Genomic DNA, 27,775 nt, shown 5'->3' with positions numbered 1-27,775 from the left:
GATAGACACAAAAAGCTGGAGTAACTCAGCAGGACAGGCAGCATCCCTGGAGAGAAGGAATGGGTCGAGACCCTTCTTCAGACTCTAACTTCCTAGAATAGATTGAAACCACAATGTGTGGATAGACTCATTGTTTAATTTATGCAATGATTTTACCAAAATATGAGACCTTTGGCCCATTAAACAACACAAAAGAAAATAACATCGCTAAAGGCGGTGGAAAGTCTGATGCATTAAATCTCATAATAAGTCTGACAGGACACAGCTTTGCAAATATCATTTTTCAAATCCCACTATTAATGTGCTCATTTATAAATTCAGGATTTCAGAGATATATCGCATTTTGTGAATCTCCAGAATTTGATTGATTTATGATGCTCTGTTCTGTCTTTTGCATAATCAACATGTAACCCTTCATCTTTCCATTAATAATTTGCAGGGTTTGTAAATTATTTGTCCATTAAACTTGCTAAAGAAGTTAGTTCTGGTAATTTAAACCCTTTTAAAGGGTATGATAATTGTTAATGCATTACCAATCAACCATGCTGACAGAAATAATTTAAATAGTTTAATGGCATTTCTGAAGCTAATCAATTTTCAAGTATTGAACATTTATAAAATATAATAGTTTTCTTTCTTTTCCATGTATTCCTTACTCTTTAACCAAATCCAAATGCCTTATTTCCACTTTTCTTTCTATTCTTAATTTAATTAATATCATTGGTCCTGTTTGCATATTACAAAATGTTTGTATGTTATAGGACGGGGTGCAATACCATTGTCTTCAACTTACACACACACATAAAAACAAACAATAGTAGTGTGAAAAGCAAAACCAATGCCCCCAAGTCTATGTGGTTTAGAGTTTATTTGGAAGTTGAGTTCTCTGTGATGGACTGGGAAAATGATCTAAAAGAGAGGTTAGAAGAAGACCATGACCATATTCAGGCAGTTCGGTTAAGGGGAAAAGTTTCCTGCAGCCTACCCTACCTTTCCCTCCCATAATTTTATATACCTCAATCGTGTCCTCTCTTTGGAGTTAGAATGAATGGGTCTTTTTTAGGTTGGAGGGATGTAACTCGTGTAGTACTCCTGGAATCTTTTCTTGGCCCTCAATTGTTAACTATTTACATTAATGACCTGGGAAAGGAACAAAATAATGTTTCCAAGTTTGCTTCTACTTTCTTATGTTCCTGCATCTCAGTTGCCCCTTGCCTTCCTCTTCTGTTATACAGTTCCTCTCTCAACCAGCTTTGAGCCCCAATGTCCCAAGCAAAATCTAAAAGCATAAGCTATTGAATGATCTTGTCCAGGAAAAAGCAACTAATTTTGGAACCTTCCCTACAATTATTAAATTGGCATGAATTTCATTTGAGGTGCTATGACATAAGAACATCATTTTGGTAGCAAGAGAGAAATAGGGAAGCGTGAATGAGCTTTACGCAGCAATAAATGATGACTGAAATCCAAAATGGTGAAAGAATGAAATGAAGAATGAATTGCTACTACAAAATCAGGGTCTCAGGAAAGAAGGAGTCAAAATGAATTACAATCTAATCAGAAACTATATAGGTTCACTGAACACAAGATAGGATACCTTACAAAGATCACAATGCAGGTATTGTGGGAACAGTGTCAATACCTGACCATTAGTAGGTGTAATGTCTTCACCATCATAAATATTCTGAATATTTTATTTAATCTAGGCCTTTTATTAAAATATACTTGTTTTTTAATTTTCAACTCAGCAGGAAATGCTGAATCTTCCTAAAAAAATGCAATATATTCTGGCAGAGCACGACTGAAGGGCCAAAAATAGCACATTGATATGGGAAAGGGAAATCAGATACAATTGAGTCCACTTTATTATCTCACTGAATTTCTCATTCAGTTCGAAAAGCTGAGTCTGCATCACAACCAATGATTGGATAATATTGGAGCAGAGTGCGACAACATCTAGACCTGATATAATTTTAGCCAAATATCAATGTTAACTGACTCGTAGCAGGCAAAGGAAGTATAACCATAGCAATGGGATTCATTCACACCTGTCATGATGCATTTCGATGTTAAAAAAAGGTAGATATTTATAAGGAAACCTCATAATTCCACCGACTTCCATTTAGATTTAGGTGCCACTGCACTTTTGAATAATGCAGATGTCATGATGTATTTGTTATGAGATCTGCTATATTAGTACTAATTCTATGGCGTGTGATGTTGCTGCAAGATTTTCATTGTACCTGATTCCCACTGTAATTGTGCACATGACAGTAAACTAAACTTGACTTGCTGAATGATGATTATGTGCCATTGCCTCTTTAGTTCAAGTCTGGACATTGTTATCTACATTCATAATAATCACATTTACCAAACAGTAATAGTGGATCATGACAGTATGGCTGATGTAAAACGGATGAGTAAACCACTGAACTGAACTAACAATATTTTCAGTTTAAATCTGAATTCAACTGAGAGAACAATAAAAATAACACTTAAAACTAAACTGTAAACACTAATAATTAAACACAAAACTAGTGGAAAATATGAATAGAATAGAATATGTTTATTGTCATTGCACAAAACTGAGCAACGAAATTCCATTTGCTTCTCCTCCGTTAAAAGAAATACAACACGACAACCAATACACATATGTACAGTTAATAGTAAAATAATAAATACATTTTTAAAAGAGTTTAAAAGAATTTAGCGGTATTCCTCGAAGTTACTTCTTGCTTCCCAGTGTTCACTATTGGAGTTAAGCTCTTTTATCACACATGGGTAGAAACTATTTTTTAGTCTACCGGTGCGAGCCTGCAGAGACCTGAGTCGCCTCCCAGAGGGTAGCAGAGTAAAAAGGTGGTTGGCAGGGTGGGATGTGTCCTTCTTGATATTTATGGCCCTGCGCAAGTATCGGGCCTTGTATATGTCATCCAAGGAGGGCACGTTAGCGTTTGTAATGCGCTGCGCAGTTTTTATAATTCCCTGCAGCGCCCTCCTCTCAGCCACAGTACAGCTGGCAAACCACACCAGGATTCCATAGGTGAGGATACTTTCCACGGCGCATCGATAGAAGGACAGCAGCAGCGGCTGTGAGATGTTAGCTCTCTGTAGAGACCTCAGGAAATACAGCCGCTGATGAGACTTCTTCAAGAGAGTGACGGTGTTCATTTGCCATTTGAGGTCCTGGGAGATGTTTATTCCCAGGAACTTAAAGTCGTTGACTCTCTCCACCATGTCTCCTTTGATGTATAAGGGAGCAGGTTCCTCTCTCCTCTTCCTCCTGAAGTCAACGACAAGTTCTTTTGTCTTTGATGGGTTTAGTACCAGGTTGTTTTTGGTACACCAGACGGTCAGTTTTTGGACTTCATCCCTGTAGGCAGACTCGTCATCGTTGTTTATCAGTCCCACCACAGTCGTGTCGTCCGCAAACTTGATGATCCTGTTTGTACTGTGTGTTGGTATACAGTCGTAAGTGTATATTGTATACAAGATTGGACTCAGCACACATCCTTGTGGCGCACCTGTGCTAAGCGTCAGGACTGGGGAGTAATTGGACCCCATCCTGACAGTCTGTGGGCGGTCTGTTAAAAAGTCCTTAATCCATCCACATGTGTTTGCATTAACACCTAGATCAGACAGTTTGTCCACCATTCTGCTGGGGATGATAGTATTAAATGCAGAACTAAAATCTACAAATAACATCCGCACATATGAGCCAGGACGCTCCAGATGTGCCAGTGCAGAATGTAGAGCTGTGTTGATGGCATCTTCCATTGACCTATTAGCTCTATACGCAAACTGATGCTGATCCAGGGTGGGTGGGAGTGAGGACTTAATGTGGGCCAGGACCAGCCGTTCAAAACATTTCATCACGGTCGAAGTGAGAGCAACAGGTCTATAGTCATTCAAGCTCGTAATGAATGTTGTTTTGGGTACAGGCACGATGGTAGCAGTCTTAAAGCATTTAGGGACAGTGCACGTTAACAGAGAGAGGTTAAAGATTTTGCTAAAAACCTCCGCTAACTGGTCTGCACAGTCCCGCAATACTCTCCCTGAGATGCCATCTGGTCCAGCAGCCTTCCTGGGGTTGACCCTGCGGAGTGTTCTTCTGACGTCCTCCGTACTCACAGCGAGTGGCGGGTTGTCAGTGCTGGGTGCGGCTGCAGGTGCAGGCTCTGCCTTATTCAGCTCAAACCGGGCGAAAAAATGGTTGAGCTCCTCAGCTAGCGAGTTGTTACTGCTGCAGATGATCGGCCCCCCCTTGCCCTTATAGTTTGTGAGTTGCTGAATGCCCTGCCAGACACGCCGAGGGTCCCTCTCGTTGAAATACCCCTCTATCCTTCTTCCATAGGCTGTCTTTGCCTCCTTAATGCCTCTCTTTAGTTTAGATCTGGCAGTGCTGTACAATTCATCACTGCCAGATCTAAATGCTGAGTTCCGTTCTCTCAGCAGGTTCCTGACATCCCTGGTCATCCATGGTTTATTGTTTGGGTAGCACCTGACCTCCCTGTTGACAGTGACGCATTACAGTTCTGTATATAGAACATGACTGTGGATGTATATTCATGTATGTCCTGGTTTGCAAACAAGTCCCACTCGGTGCGCTCAAAACAGTCCTGAAGTTGGGCGGCAGCGCCCTCGGGCCAAGTCTTTATGCTTCTCACACTGGGCTTGGTTCTCATAATGAGAGGTCTGTATGCCGGGGTGAGAAAGAGTGATAGATGGTCAGACTGGCCGAGATGAGGGAGAAAGGAGGCTTTGTATCCATCCCTAATGTTGCTGTACACGTGATCCAGTGTATTTTGACCTCTCGTCGGACACGTGACATGCTGGTGGAGTTTAGGGAGGACAGTTTTTAGATTAGCCTGATTGAAATCTCCAGCCTATTAGCTTATTGCTTTGTTTCAGAAAACATATCATTTTTAGGCTGTCCAATATGAGATAATTGCTGATTACCCATATAACCTTAACCTGCCTCTGAGATGTTGGTTTTAAATGTTTTAAAACATTGTGATAGTACCTGCTTCAACCACCTCCTCTGGCAGCCGATTCCATATACCTACCGCCCTTTGTATAATAAATTTGCCCCTGAGGTTTCTATAAAATCTTTCCCCCTCACCTTAAACCCAAGTCCTCTGATCCTTGAGAGACCCGAGAGAATTATATAAAATTAAGAGAGACATAGATAGGGTAGACGATCAGAACCATTTTCCCAGGATTGAAAAATCAAATAATAGAAGGCATAGCTTTTAAGGTGAGAGGGGAAAAGTTTAAAGCAGATGTGCGGGGCAAGTTTTCTTCTTACACAGAGGATGGTGAGTGCCCAGAATATGCTGCCAGTGTTAGTGATTGAGGTAGATATGATAGTGGCTTAAGTTAGTCTTGGCATCATGTTCGGCACAGGCATCATGGGCCGAAGTGCCTGGCCTTGTGCTGTACTGTTCTATGCTTTATGTTCCAAGATTGATTCAATCAAAATTATATGCTCTATTCATATTTACTCTTTGGAAGTAGAATAAAGTAGTAAATGAACAGCAATCTTACAACCAAGTGAATGGCAGTCCCGCCAGGTTAATGGTAGAAAGTTAAAAGGGGGCAGCGGAAGTTGCGCTGACTCACAGCTCCAACCAGTTTCAATCCTGATTTCTCATGCTGTCAGTGTGGGGTTTGCATGTTCTCCTTGCGATTGCGTGATTTTTCTCTGGGTGATCCAGCATTCTCCCACATCCCAGGTTAATGGTTAATATGCCATTGTAAACTGCATGTAGTGTGTAGTTGAGTATAGAATCCAGGACTACTAATTAGGAATGCGGGGAGAATAAGACAGATTATGCTAAAGTTAATATACAATGTTGGTTGGCATAGACTAAAGGGCCTGTCCCACTTGGCAAATTTTTCAGTGACTGCCAGCGTCATATCAGTGTTGCCAAAAGATTTTGAACATTGAAAAAAAAAAAAGTTTTGACACTTGAGGAAACACCGTGTGTCAATACGTCATCATGCCGCGTCACTGCCGTGACTTTTTCGGTGACCTGATACGTCAGTCAATGATGCCGGCAGTGGCCGAAAACAATCGCCAAGTGGGACATGCCCTTTAGTGGGCCAAAGAACCTGTTTCCATACATGATAACAAAACAATGTATTTACTGAGCTTGCAAATCAAAAGCCTTTTGAAGTGGAATTAACGGAACCAATTAAGAGAACAAGCTGATTTCAACAGCAAAACACAAGACTATGTTAAATATGTAATCAGAAGAGAGTGCCAATCCATCACCAAAGCCAGAAGTCCTAAGTCCTCAGTAAGAACTAGTTTAATGAACGACACAGGCATGTTCCAGTGATAAAGCTGAAAAAGTATTGTTCTCTTCTCATACTATCAAATTCATTAAACACATAACTTACAGGTGGAATAAAGCTATAAAAAATGTTGCAGTTTTAAAGAAAAGCTTACATCTCTGTACCTGATGCGAGTAAAAGTTACATCCATCAATATGAAATTAAATAGTACAACTTTTTAATGTTAATAGTAATAACATTTCTCTGAGAGCACATATTTTAATAGTAGATGCAGTGGGATGTACCATTGAAACAACTCAAATGAAGAATACTTATCAACTATAACACTTCACTATTTTTCCTGGTGGTCTATTCTTTATTTTTCTCTCATGATACACACTAGTTCACACCAAGATGCCAGCACCCAAATATCAGTCTGAATCACTCAAAGTAATGTTGTCCGTGATTGGCTCTCTAATTTAATAGCAGAGACAATAAGTCAAAACTGAACTGGGGTTTGATGCTGGCCAAGATTTTCTACATAATTGCATGCATTCAGAAGTGATTTTGCATAATTGTGATGTTTCACCGGACAGCTATCTCTGTGATTATGTGCTATACTGATAAGATGCAGTAAACAACAAGATTTGCAACTGTAAATAACTCCCCCTGTGAGTGTAGATATCAGGGGTGAAGAATACAATCACTTGTGACACTTGGTCAAACAATTTGCCAACATTTACTGTAAAGAATTTGGTAAAATGCTATAGCTAATGAATGAAAATACATTCCAACAAGCAGTCAACTCGTTCAGGAAATGCAAAAGAATTAAAATGTTTCAATGGAATTTTCCTTAGCAATTTTGAATCAAAACGTATTGATAATGCGCATGACATAGCCAGACTTAAATTACATGAGAGAAAGTAGAATCCATTGCTGAAGGTACTTACTGCTGGTACAAGTAACTTTTTAACTTCCTCCACTGCCCTCTTTAGCTTGATTTCTGCTCTGTTCTGTGCATCTTCCACAGTGATTAATACATGCAGGTCTTCATTCAGGTGTTCCCAGTTGGGTTTGCCTCTGTTTTGCTCCTCCTGCAACATCAATAGGCCAAAAAAAAAATATTTAAAATTAATGAAGGCATTTTTATTTAACTTGTGTTAATTCTAATTCTGTTGAATGCCTCTGCCCAAAATATTCTGTATTGATCACCCACATGGAATTCCAAAGGAGTTGCTTGAGGCAACAACATTTCTACTCAGCACCTTTCAATCCCACACAGTCATGCTGAGAAAGGGAACCACTAATACTTCAATGGTACAAGACTTTTGTAAAAAAAATGCCAGACATTATCCAAGCTTAAGATGAATTGTGGATTTCATTGCACACACACACAACGTAAATTTAAAAATAATCATTATTTTCCACAAAATTGTGTAATATGCTTCATGGTGCTTCAATGCACTCACATAAGGATTAAATTAAGTTTATGATATGACTTAGAATCATAGAGCTGTACAACATGGAAACAGGCCCTTTGGCCCACCTTGACAAACAGACCAAGTTGGTTATTCCCATTTGTTTGCATTTGGCCTAAATCCCTTTAAACCCTTTTTGTCCAAATATCTATCCAAATTTATTTTAAAAGTCTTAATTGGATCTGCTCTATAGCTTCCTCTGACAGCTCCCTCTAGGTAAATACTGCTCTCAGTGGAAAAAGTTGTCACCGAGATACCTCTTAAGTCTCTCCCCTCTCACCTGAAGCCTATGTCCTTTAATTTTAGAATATGCATGGCTTAATTATTGCAAGTCATTTATTTAAAATGATCCAAGTTGACAGTAAATACCCTTGACAGTAAATACCTGAATCTTGGTATGTGGTAGTCAAATTGCACGCAGCTCTAAATATACAACTACAAAATTAAAATGGTATCCTCAGTTTTAGCTCTGTGCTCTATTTTGCAGACCAGTGTTTCCTGATTGATCTTAAAGCTCTGTTGTAAGGTTGTATGCTCTCCATCTCAGTTACCATGAGGCCAGGCCAGACCATTTCTGCAAGTGAGCAAGAGACATTCATATAGAATTAAGTTTGGCTTTAACCCTACAAAAGAGTGGTTAGAAACATAGAAAATAGGTGCAGGAGTAGGCCATTCGGCCCTTCGAGCCTGTACCGCCATTCAATATGATCATGGCTGATCATCCAACTCAGTCTCCTGTACCTGCCTTCTCTCCATACCCCCTGATCCCTTTAGCCACAAGGGCCACATCTAACTCCCTCTTAAATATAGCCAATGAACTGGCCTCAACTACCTTCTGCGGCAGAGAATTCCAGAGATTCACCACTCTCTGTGTGAAAAAAGTTTTCCTCATCTCGGTCCTAAAAGATTTCCCCCTTATCCTTAAACTGTGACCCCTTGTTCTGGACTTCCCCAACATCGGGAACAATCTTCCTGCATCTAGCCTGTCCAACCCCTTAAGAATTTTGTAAGTTTCTATAAGATCCCCCCTCAATCTTCTAAATTCTAGCGAGTACAAACCGAGTCTATCCAGTCTTTCTTCATATGAAAGTCCTGACATCCCAGGAATCAGTCTGGTGAACCTTCTCTGTACTCCCTCTATGGCAAGAATGTCTTTCCTCAGATTAGGAGACTAAAACTGTACGCAATACTCCAGGTGTGGTCTCACCAAGACCCTGTACAACTGCAGTAGAACCTCCCTGCTCCTATACTCAAATCCTTTTGCTATGAAATTAGAAGGTAGACAAAAATGCTGGGGAAACTCAGCGGGTGAGGAGTGAAGGAATAGGTGATGTTTCGGGTCGAGATTCTTCTTCAGAGTTAGAAATTAGAAATTAGAAAGTGGTTTCACAATAATTTTGCTGAATTTGGATCAAAATTCTATATTCATTGCAGCATAGCATTAAGAGCAACCACATTCATAAAATAAATTCACCATACAGCTTTAAGAGATGTACCACCGCTATACCCCTCTGCAGGATGAGCGTGACAAATGGCACAGTGAGCTGCAGTGAAGAGATTCGTTTGAGCCAAATTCATTTAGGTTATTTGGATATATTAATGAAGTTGACAGGCAAGAAGATGAATATTTTCCACCCTTATGTATTTAATTAATCCTGAAATTACCACGACTTTTTGATTTGTTTAAAATATTGATTTCTTAGATATGTTTCAACCTCCGGGACTGTAAATTATATATTAATTATTACTTTATCAAATTACAACGATAATTTATGAAAATAAATATAATTAGAAATCAATTTTAACTGCACTATGATTTATTGCTATGATATATTGTGTCTATCCCATCTATTGTTTGAATATTGAAGAACGAAAAAAAATGAATAAAAACAATAATGGCTGTTATACATTTCTTTCCTCTTAATCATATCGCAGATTAATGGGCGGCTAACCTGCTCTGATGATATCACAATGTGGCTGGCAAATATAGATTAAACCAATTCAAGATGGCCAAGTTTTCAGAAGCTGAGGAAAGTTGGTAGCTTAATACAAGCGAATATAGAACTGAGAATGATGTTACACACTGTTTGTGGCATTTCCTCCAAGCTCCTTGGATTGAATTCTACTATATGCTACACCTGCCACCCCACTGCTCGCACCTCATAATTCCACGCCTCACACAAATATACCATAATTGAACACCCTGGGGTCAGCGATCTCACCATCTTCTCCCACCCCAGTGTTAGAAGCAAATGCCACTTTCCCCACTACGATTAACTGCTCAGTTGGAAGCGAAATGTGTCAATGCAGATGACATCTGAGTAGACCCCACCGCTTGAAGCATGTCGCGACAGTAATTTGGTAATAATTTAGCAGGCCATTACAAAAGGCTTAACAACTGAACAGTACTAATATGGTTCTCTGATAGAAAAGTTATGTTTGACACATTTATTATAGAGTTCTTTGAAGATTTAACTAGATGGTGAATAAAGGAAATGTAGTTGACGTAGAGAGTATTTGGCTTTTCAAAGGCATCCATTAAGTTGCCTCATAAAAGTTTAATGCATTAATTGAGAGCTCAAGGGGGTGAATCAGCATTGATAGAGGATTGGCTAACTTAAACAAGGCAGAGAATTACAATAAATTGCTCTCATTCTATCTGGCAAACTCTAATTAATGGGCTGCCACAAGAATCAGTGCTGAGGCCATAAATATATTAGTGACTTAGATAAAGGAACCAAGGGCATTGGAGCCAAACACGTTGACAGCATATAGACAGGTGGGTAAACTTTTGAAGAGACTCTGTGTGTTCAAAGGGTTAAGAGAGTTTTAATAAGATCACTTCACATTCAAGCGAGACATGAAGATCTTATGTAGCAAGTTAAATACAATGTGAAGAAGTGCAAGAAAGTAAGAACAGAATGGCAGAATATAGTTTTAATGAGGTGAAACTACAGGATGTTGCTGTCCAAGAGGTGGGCATCCAAGAGGATGCTGCTGTCCTTGCATTGCATGGGGGAATGGAGCACAAAAGTGGAAAGTCTTCCTCCAACTATACGATACGATGGCACTTTGTCAGACCGAGGTCCAAAGGTTTCCCACTGTGAGGGAAGCACCAAAGTCAGTCATCTTCCTCGATGTTCCTGATGTTCAACCGTGGTCGGGGCCTCCGGAGACCACCACAGTCGCCGCTCAGGCCCGCTCGCCGGGATGATGGAACTCCGATGTAGGAACGGGAGGTCTACCTCAGCGGCTTAGACCTCCGAAGCGGCCGCTACCCACCGGAGTCCGCGGCTCCCGAAGTCCCCAGGCCACGCCGGGCAGTGATTCACGCTAGCGGCCCTCGGCAAAGGGCCCCAGGGATTCCGCGGTGTTGTTCAGCGCCGTCCGCGCTGGGAGCTCTGCGAACCACAGCTTCGCGATGTTGACGCTGCAGGCCCAACGCCCGGAGCTTCAAACGGCAATCCGGGTAGGTATCGCCCGCTCTGCGGTGAATCCAGCGCCGCTGCTGCCGAAGCTCTGGTCTGGCCCCCGGTCTCAGGTAGGAAAGGCCGCTCTGATCCAGCTGGTTGGCTGTGAGGTGGGGGGCGATGATGTGACCCGGAGAAATAGTCACATCCTCTCCAGGGGATGCGACTATATAATACTATGCAGGGGTATTAGTGAGATCACACCTGGAATGGTCTAATTCTGCTCCTATGACTTAATAACATGTTGGGAATTAATTATTCCAAGACACTTAACTTTTTAAAGGAGACACAAGAAACTGCAGATGCTGGAATCTTAAACAAAACACATTGTTGGATGAACTTCCTACCTATATTGCACAAACGATATAGGTAAGAAGAGGAAGGAGGTTATGCAACGCGAGTTTTAGGAATTAGGTTAAAGGCTGAAAAGCAGGAACTCCAGGATAGTTATCTCTGGTTTGCTTCCAGTACCTTGTGCTAGTGAAGGTAAGAACAGGAAGATGGGGAAAATTAATGTGTGGCTGAGGAGTTGGCGTAGTGGGCAAGGATTTAGATATCTGGACTATAGGGATCTCTTCTTGGGCAGGGGGGCCCTGTACAAAAAGGACGGGTTGCACCTTAACTGGAGGGGGTACCAACATCCTGGCGGGCAGGTTTGCTAATGCTACACGGGTGGGTTTAAACAAGATTGGTAGGGGGGTGGGATCTCAATCAAGACAGAGGCACGTGAGAGGCTAGAAGTTGGTATGGAAGGTGGTGAAGGAAAGGATAATGGACAGAATAGGTAGGTGAAAGGCAGAGAGCGAGGAAGGAGGGTTGGTTTAAACTGCACGTGTTTTAAATTCCAAGGGTCTGACGGGTAAGGCAGATGAGCTTAGGGCATGGATCGGTACGAGCGACATTGTCGCCATTACTGCAACCTGGTTAAAGAGGGGCAGGACTGGCAGCTCAATGATCCGGGGTACAGGAGCTTCAGGAGAGACGGGGGTGAGGGAAAAAGAGGAGGGGGAGTTGCATTGTTCGTTAAGGAAGTTGTCTCGGCAGTGGTCAGAGGTGACATTATGGACGGTTCATCAAGTGAGGCTATATGGAAGAGCTGAGGAACAAGAAAGGGATGATCACCTTTTTGGGGGCGTATTACAGACCCCCGAATAGTCAATGGAAATTAGAAGAACAAATATGCCAGGAGATTGCAGACAGCTGCATGTCAAATAAGCTTGTTGTCGTATGGGAATTTACCAATATTGACTGGGCCAATCAGAGTGTGAAGGGTTTAAATGGGGTGCAATTCCTCAAAAGTGTTCAGGAGAGTTTTCTCAAGCAGTATGTAGAGGCCCCCACATGTGAGGGCAACACTAGATCTAGTGTTAGACAATAGGTGCAGGAGTAGGCCATTCGGCCCTTCCAGCCAGCACCGCCATTCAATATGATCATCCCCAATCAGTTCCTGCCTTCTCCCCATATCCCCTGACTCCGCTATTTTTAAGAGCGCTATCTAGCTCTCTCTTGAAAGTATCCAGAGAACCTGCCTCCACCGCCCTCTGAAGCAGAGAATTCCACAGAAATTGTTGGGAAATTGGAAGGGCAAGTTAATGAAGTGTTTGTGGTGGAGCCTTTTGGGACCAGTGACCACAATTTGATTTGGTTTAAGATATTTATGGATAGGGACAGAGGGCCCACGTGTTAAAATGCTCAACTGGGGTAAGGCCAACTTTGAAAAAGGTCTCGCTCAAGTTGACTGGAGCAGGTTATTTGAGGGGAAAGGAAAATCAGCCAAGTGGGATGTTTTTAAAAGTGTGCTGACAAAAGCTCAGGATATGTACATCCCTGTTAACGTAAAGATGCTTGGCTGACGAGGGAAATTGAGGCATTGGTCAAAAACAAGAAGGATGCATGGGACAGGTATAGGCAGCTGGGATCAAGTGCATCTCTGGAGGAGTTTCGGGATCTAAGGAGTAAACTGAAAAAGGAAATCAGAAGGGCAAAAAGGGGCCAGGAGACAGCACTGGCAGGTAGCGTTAAGGACAATCCCAAAAGATGTTATAAATACATAAGGGGCAGTCAATGGAAGTGTCTTGAGAGCAGTCAGTGTTACCGTTGAAGAAGTACTGAAGGTACTATCGTGCATGAAGGTAGACAAATCTCCAGGGCCTGATCAGATATATCCGAGGACATTATGGTGAGGAAATATTATATAATAGAACTGCTCAGATAGTAGAATGGGCTATGTAATGTTTCAAGAGTTTAAGACTTTCAGAAACACATGTCCCTGAAAGAAATAAAGTACAAAGAAACACACACACAGGGAACAGATGGTTTATCAAAACATGGAAACGCTAATCTGAACATGCATAGCTTTGTTTATTGCTTTGAGGCAATTATAACACTGTAAGAAGTTGTATTTGGTATAATCTTGTGTTCAGAGAGTAGTTTGTTAATAGGGCCCCTTCTTAGGTCATAGGCCATTTTGTCATAGCCCATTTGCTCTTTCTTTATGGCACATTCCTGAGCTCCGGTGTGACAAAGATAACGGTTTATGGCTGTTTATACTAAATCCGAGAACCCAAGGCTGGAATATAATAGATTCTGTAATTTAGCTTTGGCTAAGTTGAATTATACTTATGTTGAGATAAGGGATAGGATATGTGTACAAGGGAGTACGGTCGCTTGAAGGGGAAAGAGTCAGATTGATGGTTATGTGACCTTCGTATAAGTTTGACTTATGGTTATAGAAAGTCAAAGAGGCGACTGTGCTTTGAGTTAATGGTCTGAAGCTGTAATCTTCCATTTGTTCTGTAATGTTCATAAAGAGGCCCAACAGATGAGATTGGAATTCCATCTCCCAGAGATAGCAGGAGAAGGGAAGGCTGTAAGTTAGAATGAAGCTATATCCTGGCACGAAACACTTATCATCAATCAAGTTTGACATTTATACGACCCATGTATGCTTGGAGTTGAGAGGTGTGTGTGATTGGAATTTAAACTTACAAAACTGTATAATTTGTAAGGATAAGACAAACTTATATATTTAATGTTTGTAATACAAAGGTGATAGTATTTTAAACTGTGTAAATTGTAGTGAAACAATTTGTGAAATGTATTATGTTTAAATAGGATTGTAGACATTAGACCTTGTTTAGATCTGTAGAAATATCTTTCTTCTTGGTATGGAAAATGTGTTTTGTTTGTATGACCTGTGTGATCATGGTATTATATGTGTCTCTTATATTTTGAGGAGTGGTCTGTGACTAATTGAGCCTACTGTGGTTTCACTTTGTTGAAATAAAATGATTCTGAACAGAGTTGAAAACCACGAGGGTTGTAAAATGAGGCTAGAGAAGGGGGGGTCATGTGACTACTGTTGTAAATCACCGGAAGGACTCAAATGATTGGTTACTAGTTTACCATACCCTCTGTGTCGCAGATGTCTAACACCTATATAATGCCTTGAGTTTGTACCAAAGTTACTAATTCCCTGGACCTGCCCCAGAGCTGTCAGCATTGTGTTGGAAGGTTTAAGAAGGGCTACAGGGAAAATGCTGGGAACTATAGGCCAGTGAGTTTAACATCTGTAGTTGGAAAGTTACTAGAGAGTATTCTGAGGGATAGGATATACAGGCATTTGGATGGGCGAGGGCTGATGAGGGATAATCAGTATGGTTTTGCACGTGGGAGGTCGTGTCTCACAAATATGATTGAGTTTTTTGAAGACGTCACCAAAAAGGTTGATTAGGGCAGAGTTGTAGATGTTGTATACATGAATTTCAGTAAGGCGTTTGACAAGGTACTGCATGGAAGGTTAGATCGCATGGGATCCAGTGAGAGATAGCTGAATGGATAGCAAATTGGCTTCATGGAAGGAAGCAGAGGGTAATGGTAGACGGTTGGTTCTCAGACTGAAGGCCTGTGACTAGTGGTGTGTCTCAGGGTTCGGTGCTGGGCCTGTTACTGTTTGTCATCTACATTAATGATTTGGATGAGAACATAAAGGGCAAGATTAGCAAGTTTGCTGATACAAAAGTGGGTGGTTTTGCAGATAGATAGGATGGTTGTAAAAAATTGCAGCAGGATCTTGATCAATTGGCCTCTGGGAAGTGTTGTAGAGCAGAGGGATCTAGGAGTGCAGGCGCATGGTTCCTTGAAGGTTGAGTCACAGGTGGTCAAAAGGCTTTTGGCACATTGGCCTTCATCAGTCAGTGTCTTGAGTATAGAAGTTGGGAGGTCATGTTGCAGCTATATCAGACGTTGGTGACACCGCATTCAGAGTATTGTGTTCAGTTCTGGGCACCATGTTATAGGAAAGATATTGTCAAGCTTGAAAGGGTTTAGAGAAGATTAACGAGGATGCTGCCAGGACTAGAGGGTCTGAGCTATATAAGGAGAGGTTGAGTAGGCTGGGTCTCTATTCCTTGGAGCGCAGGAGGATGAGGGGTGTTCTTATAGAGGTGTATAAAATCATGAGAGGAATAAATTGGGTAGATGCACAGAATTTCTTGACCAGAGTGGGAGAATCGAGGACCAGAGGACATAGGTTTAAGGTGAAGGGGAAAAGATTGAATAGGAATCTGAGGAGTAACTTTTGCAAACAAAGGGTGGTGGGTGTATGGAGCAAACTGCCTGGGGAGGTAGTTGAGGTTAAGAAACATTTAGACAGGTGCATGGATAGGACAAGTTTGGAGGGATATGGACCAAACGCAGGCAGGTGGGATTAGTGTAGCTGGGATATTTTGGCTGGTGTGGGCAAGTTAGGCCGAAGGGCCTGTTTCCACACTGTATCACTGTGACTCAGCGGGTAGGGCAGTATCTGGGAGGGAATGGACAGAAGATGCTTTGGATTGGGACCCTTAAAGTTTTAAATGGAATAGGCTAAATCGAAAAAGAGATAATAACTTTATTTCAAGAGATAATATTTATTTCAAAGAATGGATTAAAGGCAATAGAGATGAAGGATTTTGCTCAAAACTAGTAAAATTAGTCTCAGTGCAGCAAAGAAACATCAAGAGGTAGGAAACTTCTATGGCTATCCGGAGAAGTTGATGAGAGTATTAAATGAATGGAAAGGATTTATGTTGACAAACAAAACCAGTAACTCTAAGAATGGGAGAAATTTCAAAATCCTGTGGAGGACCATTGAACCACAGTTGGCGATCAGGAACCATAGAAGCAAACCATTAGAATTTTTATAAATAGATAAAAAAGATAGGGCTATCAAAATTAATGGACATCTCTTACCAATTATGACAGGAGAAATTAAACAATGCATCATAATAATGTAGGAGGATTGCAGTTATAGAGCGAATAAGGCGTTCAAAGAAATACCATTAGTAAACTATTAGTATTGGAGAAATAAATGGGCTTGAAACGCAATAACCTTATGTCCTACACTCTAGGGTTTTGAAGGAGATGGCAACAGGAATAGGAAATGTAACTCGCTTCTTAAGGAAGAAGAATGAGTGAGAAGAAAGCAGGAGAAATAGACCAGTGAGTACACAATAGTGGAAGGGAACTAATGGATTCTATTACGAAGGAAATAGTTCCAGGGTATGAAAAATATAATAGGATTGGGCAGAGTCAACATGGCTTTATGAAAGGGAAATTATGCATGACAAATTATTAGAAGTTGTAACTAGCCAAATAGATAACATTCATAACAACTACTGAACATTCATTGTTACTGATGATACAAAGCTGAGCAGCACCAATGGATATTAGAGAATGCCAATCATTCCTGTGATGCCAGGTTTGTTGTTTGAAGAGAGAAGAGAGAAGAATGAGGGGAGATTTCATGGAAACTTCCAAACTTCTTACAGGGCTTGACCAGGTAGATGCAGAATTGACAATTCCCCTGAGTGGGGTGCTTAGAACCGAGGGTCAGTTTTCAAATAATGGGTTAGCCATTCACGATAGAGATGAGTTGTTCGCCCTGGGAGTAGTGAATCTTTAGAATTCTCTATCCAGGTGAGCTGTGCAGACTCGGTAAACTCAGAGAATGATAGATGTTTTAGTGTTGAGGGAAACAAAGGCAATGGGGTCACCACAGGAAAGTGGTGCTAAGGTAGAAACAAATAGGCACAAGAGACTAAATGGTCTTCTCCTGCTTCTACATCTTATGCTACTTACGCCCTTTATACTTTCCCACATACAGTGCCCTCCATAATGTTTGGGACAAAGACCCATCATTTATTTATTTGCCTCTGTACTCCACAATTTGAGATTTGTAATAGAAAAAAAATCACATGTGGTTAAAGTGCACATTGTCGGATTTTATACATTTTGGTTTCACCATGTAGAAATTACAGCTGTGTTTATACATAGTCCCCCCATTTCAGGGCACCATAATGTTTGGGACACATGACTTCACAGGTGTTTGTAATGGCTCAGATGTGTTTAATTGCCTCCTTAATGCAGGAATAAGAGAGCTCTCAGCACTTCGTCTTTCCTCCAGTCTTTCCATCAACTTTGGAAACTTTTATTGCTGTTTATCAACATGAGGACCAAAGTTGTGCCAATGAAAGTCAAAGAAGCCATTATGTAGCGATGTTACAAAACTTACCTTCAAGTTCAAGTGAGTTTATTGTCATGTGTCCCTGTATAGGACAATGAAATTCTTGCTTTGCTTAAGCACACAGAAAATAGTAGGCATTTACTACAAAACAGATAAATGTGTCCATATACCATGATATAAATATATACACACATGAATAAATAATTAAACTGGTAAAGTGCAAATAACAGAAAGTGGTCATTAATAATCAGAGTTTTGTCCGAGCCAGGTTTAATAGCCTGATGGCTGTGGGGAAGTAGCTATTCCTGAACCTGGTTGTTGCAGTCTTCAGGCTCCTGTACCTTCTACCTGAAGGTAGCAGGGAGATGAGTGTGCGGCCAGGATGGTGTGGGTCTTTGATGATACTGCCAGCCTTTTTGAGGCAGCGACTACGATAAATCTCCTCGATAGAAGGAAGGTCAGAGCCGATGATGGACTGGGCAGTGTTTACTACTTTTTGTAATCTTTTCCTCTCCAGGGCGCTCAAATTGCCGAACCAAGCCACGATGCAACCGGTCAGTATGCTCTCGACTGTGCACCTGTAGAAGTTAGAGAGAGTCTTCCTTGACAATCCGACTCTCCGTAATCTTCTCAGGAAGTAGAGGCGCTGATGAGCTTTTTGATAATTGCGTTAGTGTTCTCGGACCAGGAAAGATCTTCAGAGATGTGCACGCCCAGGAATTTGAAGTTCTTGACCTTTCAACCATCGACCCGCTGATATAAATGGGGCTGTGGGTCCCCCTCCTACTCCTTCCAAAGTCCACAATCAGTTCCTTGGTTTTGCTGGTGTTGAGGGCCAGGTTATTGCGCTGGCACCATATGGACAGTTGCTCGATCTCTCTTCTGTATTCTGACTCATCCCCATCAGTGATATGCCCCACAATAGTGGTGTCGTCAGCGAACTGATGATGGGTTTGCCTCTGTTTTGCTCAGCCTGCAACATCAATAGCCAAAAAAAAAATATTTAAAATTAATGAAGGCATTTTTATTTAACTTGTGTTAATTCTAATTCTGTTGAATGCCTCTGCCCAAAATATTCTGTATTGATCACCCACATGGAATTCCAAAGGAGTTGCTTGAGGCAACAACATTTCTACTCAGCACCTTTCAATCCCACACAGTCATGCTGAGAAAGGGAACCACTAATACTTCAATGGTACAAGACTTTGGTAAAAAAAAATGCCAGACATTATCCAAGCTTAAGATGAATTGTGGATTTCATTGCACACACACACAACGTAAATTTAAAAATAATCATTATTTTCCACAAAATTGTGTAATATGCTTCATGGTGCTTCAATGCACTCACATAAGGATTAAATTAAGTTTATGATATGACTTAGAATCATAGAGCTGTACAACATGGAAACAGGCCCTTTGGCCCACCTTGACAAACAGACCAAGTTGGTTATTCCCATTTGTTTGCATTTGGCCTAAATCCCTTTAAACCCTTTCTGTCCAAATATCTATCCAAATTTATTTTAAAAGTCTTAATTGGATCTGCTCTATAGCTTCCTCTGACAGCTCCCTCTAGGTAAATACTGCTCTCAGTGGAAAAAGTTGTCACCGAGATACCTCTTAAGTCTCTCCCCTCTCACCTGAAGCCTATGTCCTTTAATTTTAGAATATGCATGGCTTAATTATTGCAAGTCATTTATTTAAAATGATCCAAGTTGACAGTAAATACCCTTGACAGTAAATACCTGAATCTTTGTATGTGGTAGTCAAATTGCACGCAGCTCTAAATATACAACTACAAAATTAAAATGGTATCCTCAGTTTTAGCTCTGTGCTCTATTTTGCAGACCAGTGTTTCCTGATTGATCTTAAAGCTCTGTTGTAAGGTTGTATGCTCTCCATCTCAGTTACCATGAGGCCAGGCCAGACCATTTCTGCAAGTGAGCAAGAGACATTCATATAGAATTAAGTTTGGCTTTAACCCTACAAAAGAGTGGTTAGAAACATAGAAAATAGGTGCAGGAGTAGGCCATTCGGCCCTTCGAGCCTGTACCGCCATTCAATATGATCATGGCTGATCATCCAACTCAGTCTCCTGTACCTGCCTTCTCTCCATACCCCCTGATCCCTTTAGCCACAAGGGCCACATCTAACTCCCTCTTAAATATAGCCAATGAACTGGCCTCAACTACCTTCTGCGGCAGAGAATTCCAGAGATTCACCACTCTCTGTGTGAAAAAAGTTTTCCTCATCTCGGTCCTAAAAGATTTCCCCCTTATCCTTAAACTGTGACCCCTTGTTCTGGACTTCCCCAACATCGGGAACAATCTTCCTGCATCTAGCCTGTCCAACCCCTTAAGAATTTTGTAAGTTTCTATAAGATCCCCCCTCAATCTTCTAAATTCTAGCGAGTACAAACCGAGTCTATCCAGTCTTTCTTCATATGAAAGTCCTGACATCCCAGGAATCAGTCTGGTGAACCTTCTCTGTACTCCCTCTATGGCAAGAATGTCTTTCCTCAGATTAGGAGACGAAAACTGTACGCAATACTCCAGGTGTGGTCTCACCAAGACCCTGTACAACTGCAGTAGAACCTCCCTGCTCCTATACTCAAATCCTTTTGCTATGAAATTAGAAGGTAGACAAAAATGCTGGGGAAACTCAGCGGGTGAGGAGTGAAGGAATAGGTGATGTTTCGGGTCGAGATTCTTCTTCAGAGTTAGAAATTAGAAATTAGAAAGTGGTTTCACAATAATTTTGCTGAATTTGGATCAAAATTCTATATTCATTGCAGCATAGCATTAAGAGCAACCACATTCATAAAATAAATTCACCATACAGCTTTAAGAGATGTACCACCGCTATACCCCTCTGCAGGATGAGCGTGACAAATGGCACAGTGAGCTGCAGTGAAGAGATTCGTTTGAGCCAAATTCATTTAGGTTATTTGGATATATTAATGAAGTTGACAGGCAAGAAGATGAATATTTTCCACCCTTATGTATTTAATTAATCCTGAAATTACCACGACTTTTTGATTTGTTTAAAATATTGATTTCTTAGATATGTTTCAACCTCCGGGACTGTAAATTATATATTAATTATTACTTTATCAAATTACAACGATAATTTATGAAAATAAATATAATTAGAAATCAATTTTAACTGCACTATGATTTATTGCTATGATATATTGTGTCTATCCCATCTATTGTTTGAATATTGAAGAACGAAAAAAAATGAATAAAAACAATAATGGCTGTTACACATTTCTTTCCTCTTAATCATATCGCAGATTAATGAGCGGCTAACCTGCTCTGATGATATCACAATGTGGCTGGCAAATATAGATTAAACCAATTCAAGATGGCCAAGTTTTCAGAAGCTGAGGAAAGTTGGTAGCTTAATACAAGCGAATATAGAACTGAGAATGATGTTACACACTGTTTGTGGCATTTCCTCCAAGCTCCTTGGATTGAATTCTACTATATGCTACACCTGCCACCCCACTGCTCGCACCTCATAATTCCACGCCTCACACAAATATACCATAATTGAACACCCTGGGGTCAGCGATCTCACCATCTTCTCCCACCCCAGTGTTAGAAGCAAATGCCACTTTCCCCACTACGATTAACTGCTCAGTTGGAAGCGAAATGTGTCAATGCAGATGACATCTGAGTAGACCCCACCGCTTGAAGCATGTCGCGACAGTAATTTGGTAATAATTTAGCAAGCCATTACAAAAGGCTTAACAACTGAACAGTACTAATATGGTTCTCTGATAGAAAAGTTATGTTTGACACATTTATTATAGAGTTCTTTGAAGATTTAACTAGATGGTGAATAAAGGAAATGTAGTTGACGTAGAGAGTATTTGGCTTTTCAAAGGCATCCATTAAGTTGCCTCATAAAAGTTTAATGCATTAATTGAGAGCTTAAGGGGGTGCATTAGCATTGATAGAGGATTGGCTAACTTAAACAAGGCAGAGAATTACAATAAATTGTTCTCATTCTATCTGGCAAACTCTAATTAATGGGCTGCCACAAGAATCAGTGCTGAGGCCATAAATATATTAGTGACTTAGATAAAGGAACCAAGGGCATTGGAGCCAAACACGTTGACAGTATATAGACAGGTGGGTAAACTTTTGAAGAGACTCTGTGTGTTCAAAGGGTTAAGAGAGTTTTAATAAGATCACTTCACATTCAAGCGAGACATGAAGATCTTATGTAGCAAGTTAAATACAATGTGAAGAAGTGCAAGAAAGTAAGAACAGAATGGCAGAATATAGTTTTAATGAGGTGAAACTACAGGATGTTGCTGTCCAAGAGGTGGGCATCCAAGAGGATGCTGCTGTCCTTGCATTGCATGGGGGAATGGAGCACAAAAGTGGAAAGTCTTCCTCCAACTATACGATACGATGGCACTTTGTCAGACCGAGGTCCAAAGGTTTCCCACTGTGAGGGAAGCACCAAAGTCAGTCATCTTCCTCGATGTTCCTGATGTTCAACCGTGGTCGGGGCCTCCGGAGCCCACCACAGTCGCCGCTCAGGCCCGCTCGCCGGGATGATGGAACTCCGATGTAGGAACGGGAGGTCTACCTCAGCGGCTTAGACCTCCGAAGCGGCCGCTACCCACCGGAGTCCGCGGCTCCCGAAGTCCCCAGGCCACGCCGGGCAGTGATTCACGCTAGCGGCCCTCGGCAAAGGGCCCCAGGGATTCCGCGGTGTTGTTCAGCTCCGTCCGCGCTGGGAGCTCTGCGAACCACAGCTTCGCGATGTTGACGCTGCAGGCCCAACGCTCCGGAGCTTCAAACGGCAATCCGGGTAGGTATCGCCCGCTCTGCGGTGAATCCAGCGCCGCTGCTGCCGAAGCTCTGGTCTGGCCCCCGGTCTCAGGTAGGAAAGGCCGCTCTGATCCAGCTGGTTGGCTGTGAGGTGGGGGGCGATGATGTGACCCGGAGAAATAGTCACATCCTCTCCAGGGGATGCGACTATATAATACTATGCAGGGGTATTAGTGAGATCACACCTGGAATGGTCTAATTCTGCTCCTATGACTTAATAACATGTTAGGAATTAATTATTCCAAGACACTTAACTTTTTAAAGGAGACACAAGAAACTGCAGATGCTGGAATCTTAAACAAAACACATTGTTGGATGAACTTCCTACCTATATTGCACAAACGATATAGGTAAGAAGAGGAAGGAGGTTATGCAACGCGCGTTTTAGGAATTAGGTTAAAGGCTGAAAAGCAGGAACTCCAGGATAGTTATCTCTGGTTTGCTTCCAGTACCTTGTGCTAGTGAAGGTAAGAACAGGAAGATGGGGAAAATTAATGTGTGGCTGAGGAGTTGGCGTAGTGGGCAAGGATTTAGATATCTGGACTATAGGGATCTCTTCTTGGGCAGGGGGGCCCTGTACAAAAAGGACGGGATGCACCTTAACTGGAGGGGGTACCAACATCCTGGCGGGCAGGTTTGCTAATGCTACACGGGTGGGTTTAAACAAGATTGGTAGGGGGGTGGGATCTCAATCAAGACAGAGGCACGTGAGAGGCTAGAAGTTGGTATGGAAGGTGGTGAAGGAAAGGATAATGGACAGAATAGGTAGGTGAAAGGCAGAGAGCGAGGAAGGAGGGTTGGTTTAAACTGCACGTGTTTTAAATTCCAAGGGTCTGACGGGTAAGGCAGATGAGCTTAGGGCATGGATCGGTACGAGCGACATTGTCGCCATTACTGCAACCTGGTTAAAGAGGGGCAGGACTGGCAGCTCAATGATCCGGGGTACAGGAGCTTCAGGAGAGACGGGGGTGAGGGAAAAAGAGGAGGGGGAGTTGCATTGTTCGTTAAGGAAGTTGTCTCGGCAGTGGTCAGAGGTGACATTATGGACGGTTCATCAAGTGAGGCTATATGGAAGAGCTGAGGAACAAGAAAGGGATGATCACCTTTTTGGGGGCGTATTACAGACCCCCGAATAGTCGATGGAAATTAGAAGAACAAATATGCCAGGAGATTGCAGACAGCTGCATGTCAAATAAGCTTGTTGTCGTATGGGAATTTACCAATATTGACTGGGCCAATCAGAGTGTGAAGGGTTTAAATGGGGTGCAATTCCTCAAAAGTGTTCAGGAGAGTTTTCTCAAGCAGTATGTAGAGGCCCCCACATGTGAGGGCAACACTAGATCTAGTGTTAGACAATAGGTGCAGGAGTAGGCCATTCGGCCCTTCCAGCCAGCACCGCCATTCAATATGATCATCCCCAATCAGTTCCTGCCTTCTCCCCATATCCCCTGACTCCGCTATTTTTAAGAGCGCTATCTAGCTCTCTCTTGAAAGTATCCAGAGAACCTTCCTCCACCGCCCTCTGAGGCAGAGAATTCCACAGAAATTGTTGGGAAATTGGAAGGGCAAGTTAATGAAGTGTTTGTGGTGGAGCCTTTTGGGACCAGTGACCACAATTTGATTTGGTTTAAGATATTTATGGATAGGGACAGAGGGCCCACGTGTTAAAATGCTCAACTGGGGTAAGGCCAACTTTGAAAAAGGTCTCGCTCAAGTTGACTGGAGCAGGTTATTTGAGGGGAAAGGAAAATCAGTCAAGTGGGATGTTTTTAAAAGTGTGCTGACAAAAGCTCAGGATATGTACATCCCTGTTAACGTAAAGATGCTTGGCTGACGAGGGAAATTGAGGCATTGGTCAAAAACAAGAAGGATGCATGGGACAGGTATAGGCAGCTGGGATCAAGTGCATCTCTGGAGGAGTTTCGGGATCTAAGGAGTAAACTGAAAAAGGAAATCAGAAGGGCAAAAAGGGGCCAGGAGACAGCACTGGCAGGTAGCGTTAAGGACAATCCCAAAATATGTTATAAATACATAAGGGGCAGTCAATGGAAGTGTCTTGAGAGCAGTCAGTGTTACCGTTGAAGAAGTACTGAAGGTACTATCGTGCATGAAGGTAGACAAATCTCCAGGGCCTGATCAGATATATCCGAGGACATTATGGTGAGGAAATATTATATAATAGAACTGCTCAGATAGTAGAATGGGCTATGTAATGTTTCAAGAGTTTAAGACTTTCAGAAACACATGTCCCTGAAAGAAATAAAGTACAAAGAAACACACACACAGGGAACAGATGGTTTATCAAAACATGGAAACGCTAATCTGAACATGCATAGCTTTGTTTATTGCTTTGAGGCAATTATAACACTGTAAGAAGTTGTATTTGGTATAATCTTGTGTTCAGAGAGTAGTTTGTTAATAGGGCCCCTTCTTAGGTCATAGGCCATTTTGTCATAGCCCATTTGCTCTTTCTTTATGGCACATTCCTGAGCTCCGGTGTGACAAAGATAACGGTTTATGGCTGTTTATACTAAATCCGAGAACCCAAGGCTGGAATATAATAGATTCTGTAATTTAGCTTTGGCTAAGTTGAATTATACATATGTTGAGATAAGGGATAGGATATGTGTACAAGGGAGTACGGTCGCTTGAAGGGGAAAGTCAGATTGATGGTTATGTGACCTTCGTATAAGTTTGACTTATGGTTATAGAAAGTCAAAGAGGCGACTGTGCTTTGAGTTAATGGTCTGAAGCTGTAATCTTCCATTTGTTCTGTAATGTTCATAAAGAGGCCCAACAGATGAGATTGGAATTCCATCTCCCAGAGATAGCAGGAGAAGGGAAGGCTGTAAGTTAGAATGAAGCTATATCCTGGCACGAAACACTTATCATCAATCAAGTTTGACATTTATACGACCCATGTATGCTTGGAGTTGAGAGGTGTGTGTGATTGGAATTTAAACTTACAAAACTGTATAATTTGTAAGGATAAGACAAACTTATATATTTAATGTTTGTAATACAAAGGTGATAGTATTTTAAACTGTGTAAATTGTAGTGAAACAATTTGTGAAATGTATTATGTTTAAATAGGATTGTAGACATTAGACCTTGTTTAGATCTGTAGAAATATCTTTCTTCTTGGTATGGAAAATGTCTTTTGTTTGTATGACCTGTGTGATCATGGTATTATATGTGTCTCTTATATTTTGAGGAGTGGTCTGTGACTAATTGAGCCTACTGTGGTTTCACTTTGTTGAAATAAAATGATTCTGAACAGAGTTAAAACCACGAGGGTTGTAAAATGAGGCTAGAGAAGGGGGGGTCATGTGACTACTGTTGTAAATCACCGGAAGGACTCAAATGATTGGTTACTAGTTTACCATACCCTCTGTGTCACAGATGTCTAATACCTATATAATGCCTTGAGTTTGTACCAAAGTTACTAATTCCCTGGACCTGCCCCAGAGCTGTCAGCATTGTGTTGGAAGGTTTAAGAAGGGCTACAGGGAAAATGCTGGGAACTATAGGCCAGTGAGTTTAACATCTGTAGTTGGAAAGTTACTAGAGAGTATTCTGAGGGATAGGATATACAGGCATTTGGATGGGCGAGGGCTGATGAGGGATAATCAGTATGGTTTTGTACGTGGGAGGTCGTGTCTCACAAATATGATTGAGTTTTTTGAAGACGTCACCAAAAAGGTTGATTAGGGCAGAGTTGTAGATGTTGTATACATGAATTTCAGTAAGGCGTTTGACAAGGTTCTGCATGGAAGGTTAGATCGCATGGGATCCAGTGAGAGATAGCTGAATGGATAGCAAATTGGCTTCATGGAAGGAAGCAGAGGGTAATGGTAGACGGTTGTTCTCAGACTGAAGGCCTGTGACTAGTGGTGTGTCTCAGGGTTCGGTGCTGGGCCTGTTACTGTTTGTCATCTACATTAATGATTTGGATGAGAACATAAAGGGCAAGATTAGCAAGTTTGCTGATACAAAAGTGGGTGGTTTTGCAGATAGATAGGATGGTTGTAAAAAATTGCAGCAGGATCTTGATCAATTGGCCTCTGGGAAGTGTTGTAGAGCAGAGGGATCTAGGAGTGCAGGCGCATGGTTCCTTGAAGGTTGAGTCACAGGTGGTCAAAAAGGCTTTTGGCACATTGGCCTTCATCAGTCAGTGTCTTGAGTATAGAAGTTGGGAGGTCATGTTGCAGCTGTATCAGACGTTGGTGACACCGCATTCAGAGTATTGTGTTCAGTTCTGGGCACCATGTTATAGGAAAGATATTGTCAAGCTTGAAAGGGTTTAGAGAAGATTAACGAGGATGCTGCCAGGACTAGAGGGTCTGAGCTATATAAGGAGAGGTTGAGTAGGCTGGGTCTCTATTCCTTGGAGCGCAGGAGGATGAGGGGTGTTCTTATAGAGGTGTATAAAATCATGACAGGAATAAATTGGGTAGATGCACAGAATTTCTTGACCAGAGTGGGAGAATCGAGGACCAGAGGACATAGGTTTAAGGTGAAGGGGAAAAGATTGAATAGGAATCTGAGGAGTAACTTTTGCAAACAAAGGGTGGTGGGTGTATGGAGCAAACTGCCTGTGGAGGTAGTTGAGGTTAAGAAACATTTAGACAGGTGCATGGATAGGACAAGTTTGGAGGGATATGGACCAAACGCAGGCAGGTGGGATTAGTGTAGCTGGGATATTTTGGCTGGTGTGGGCAAGTTAGGCCGAAGGGCCTGTTTCCACACTGTATCACTGTGACTCAGCGGGTAGGGCAGTATCTGGGAGGGAATGGACAGAAGATGCTTTGGATTGGGACCCTTAAAGTTTTAAATGGAATAGGCTAAATTGAAAAAGAGATAATAACTTTATTTCAAGAGATAATATTTATTTCAAAGAATGGATTAAAGGCAATAGAGATGAAGGAATTTGCTCAAAACTAGTAAAATTAGTCTCAGTGCAGCAAAGAAACATCAAGAGGTAGGAAACTTCTATGGCTATCCGGAGAAGTTGATGAGAGTATTAAATGAATGGAAAGGATTTATGTTGACAAACAAAACCAGTAACTCTAAGAATGGGAGAAATGTCAAAATCCTGTGGAGGACCATTGAACCACAGTTGGCGATCAGGAACCATAGAAGCAAACCATTAGAATTTTTATAAATAGATAAAAAAGATAGGGCTATCAAAATTAA

The 27,775-nt window shown here is 41.6% G+C and overlaps 1 protein-coding gene across 8 annotated transcripts in view; it reads right to left on the bottom strand.

Moving 5' to 3' along the window:
• The window catches only part of qki (QKI, KH domain containing RNA binding), a 411,041-nt gene that overhangs the window by 119,668 nt on the left and 263,598 nt on the right, over window positions 1–27,775 (bottom strand). For 6 of the 8 annotated variants that reach the window (XR_004412882.1, XM_033025730.1, XM_033025731.1 and 3 more), the window contains one exon: window positions 7,230–7,382. Coding sequence is in view for 7 of the 8 variants with exons in the window: in XM_033025730.1 (XP_032881621.1) it covers window positions 7,230–7,382 (153 nt within the window). In the remaining variant the exon portion in view is untranslated. The remainder of the gene's footprint in view (window positions 1–7,229; window positions 7,383–27,775) is intronic. The other 2 variants (XM_033025733.1, XM_033025728.1) reach the window with 1 other exon arrangement.

Source organism: Amblyraja radiata, chromosome 8 (assembly GCF_010909765.2).
Source record: "Amblyraja radiata isolate CabotCenter1 chromosome 8, sAmbRad1.1.pri, whole genome shotgun sequence".
In the NCBI taxonomy this organism is placed as follows: domain Eukaryota; kingdom Metazoa; phylum Chordata; class Chondrichthyes; order Rajiformes; family Rajidae; genus Amblyraja; species Amblyraja radiata.
Note: the sequence above shows the minus strand (reverse complement) of the source record. Positions and strands in the feature narration are given on the sequence as shown.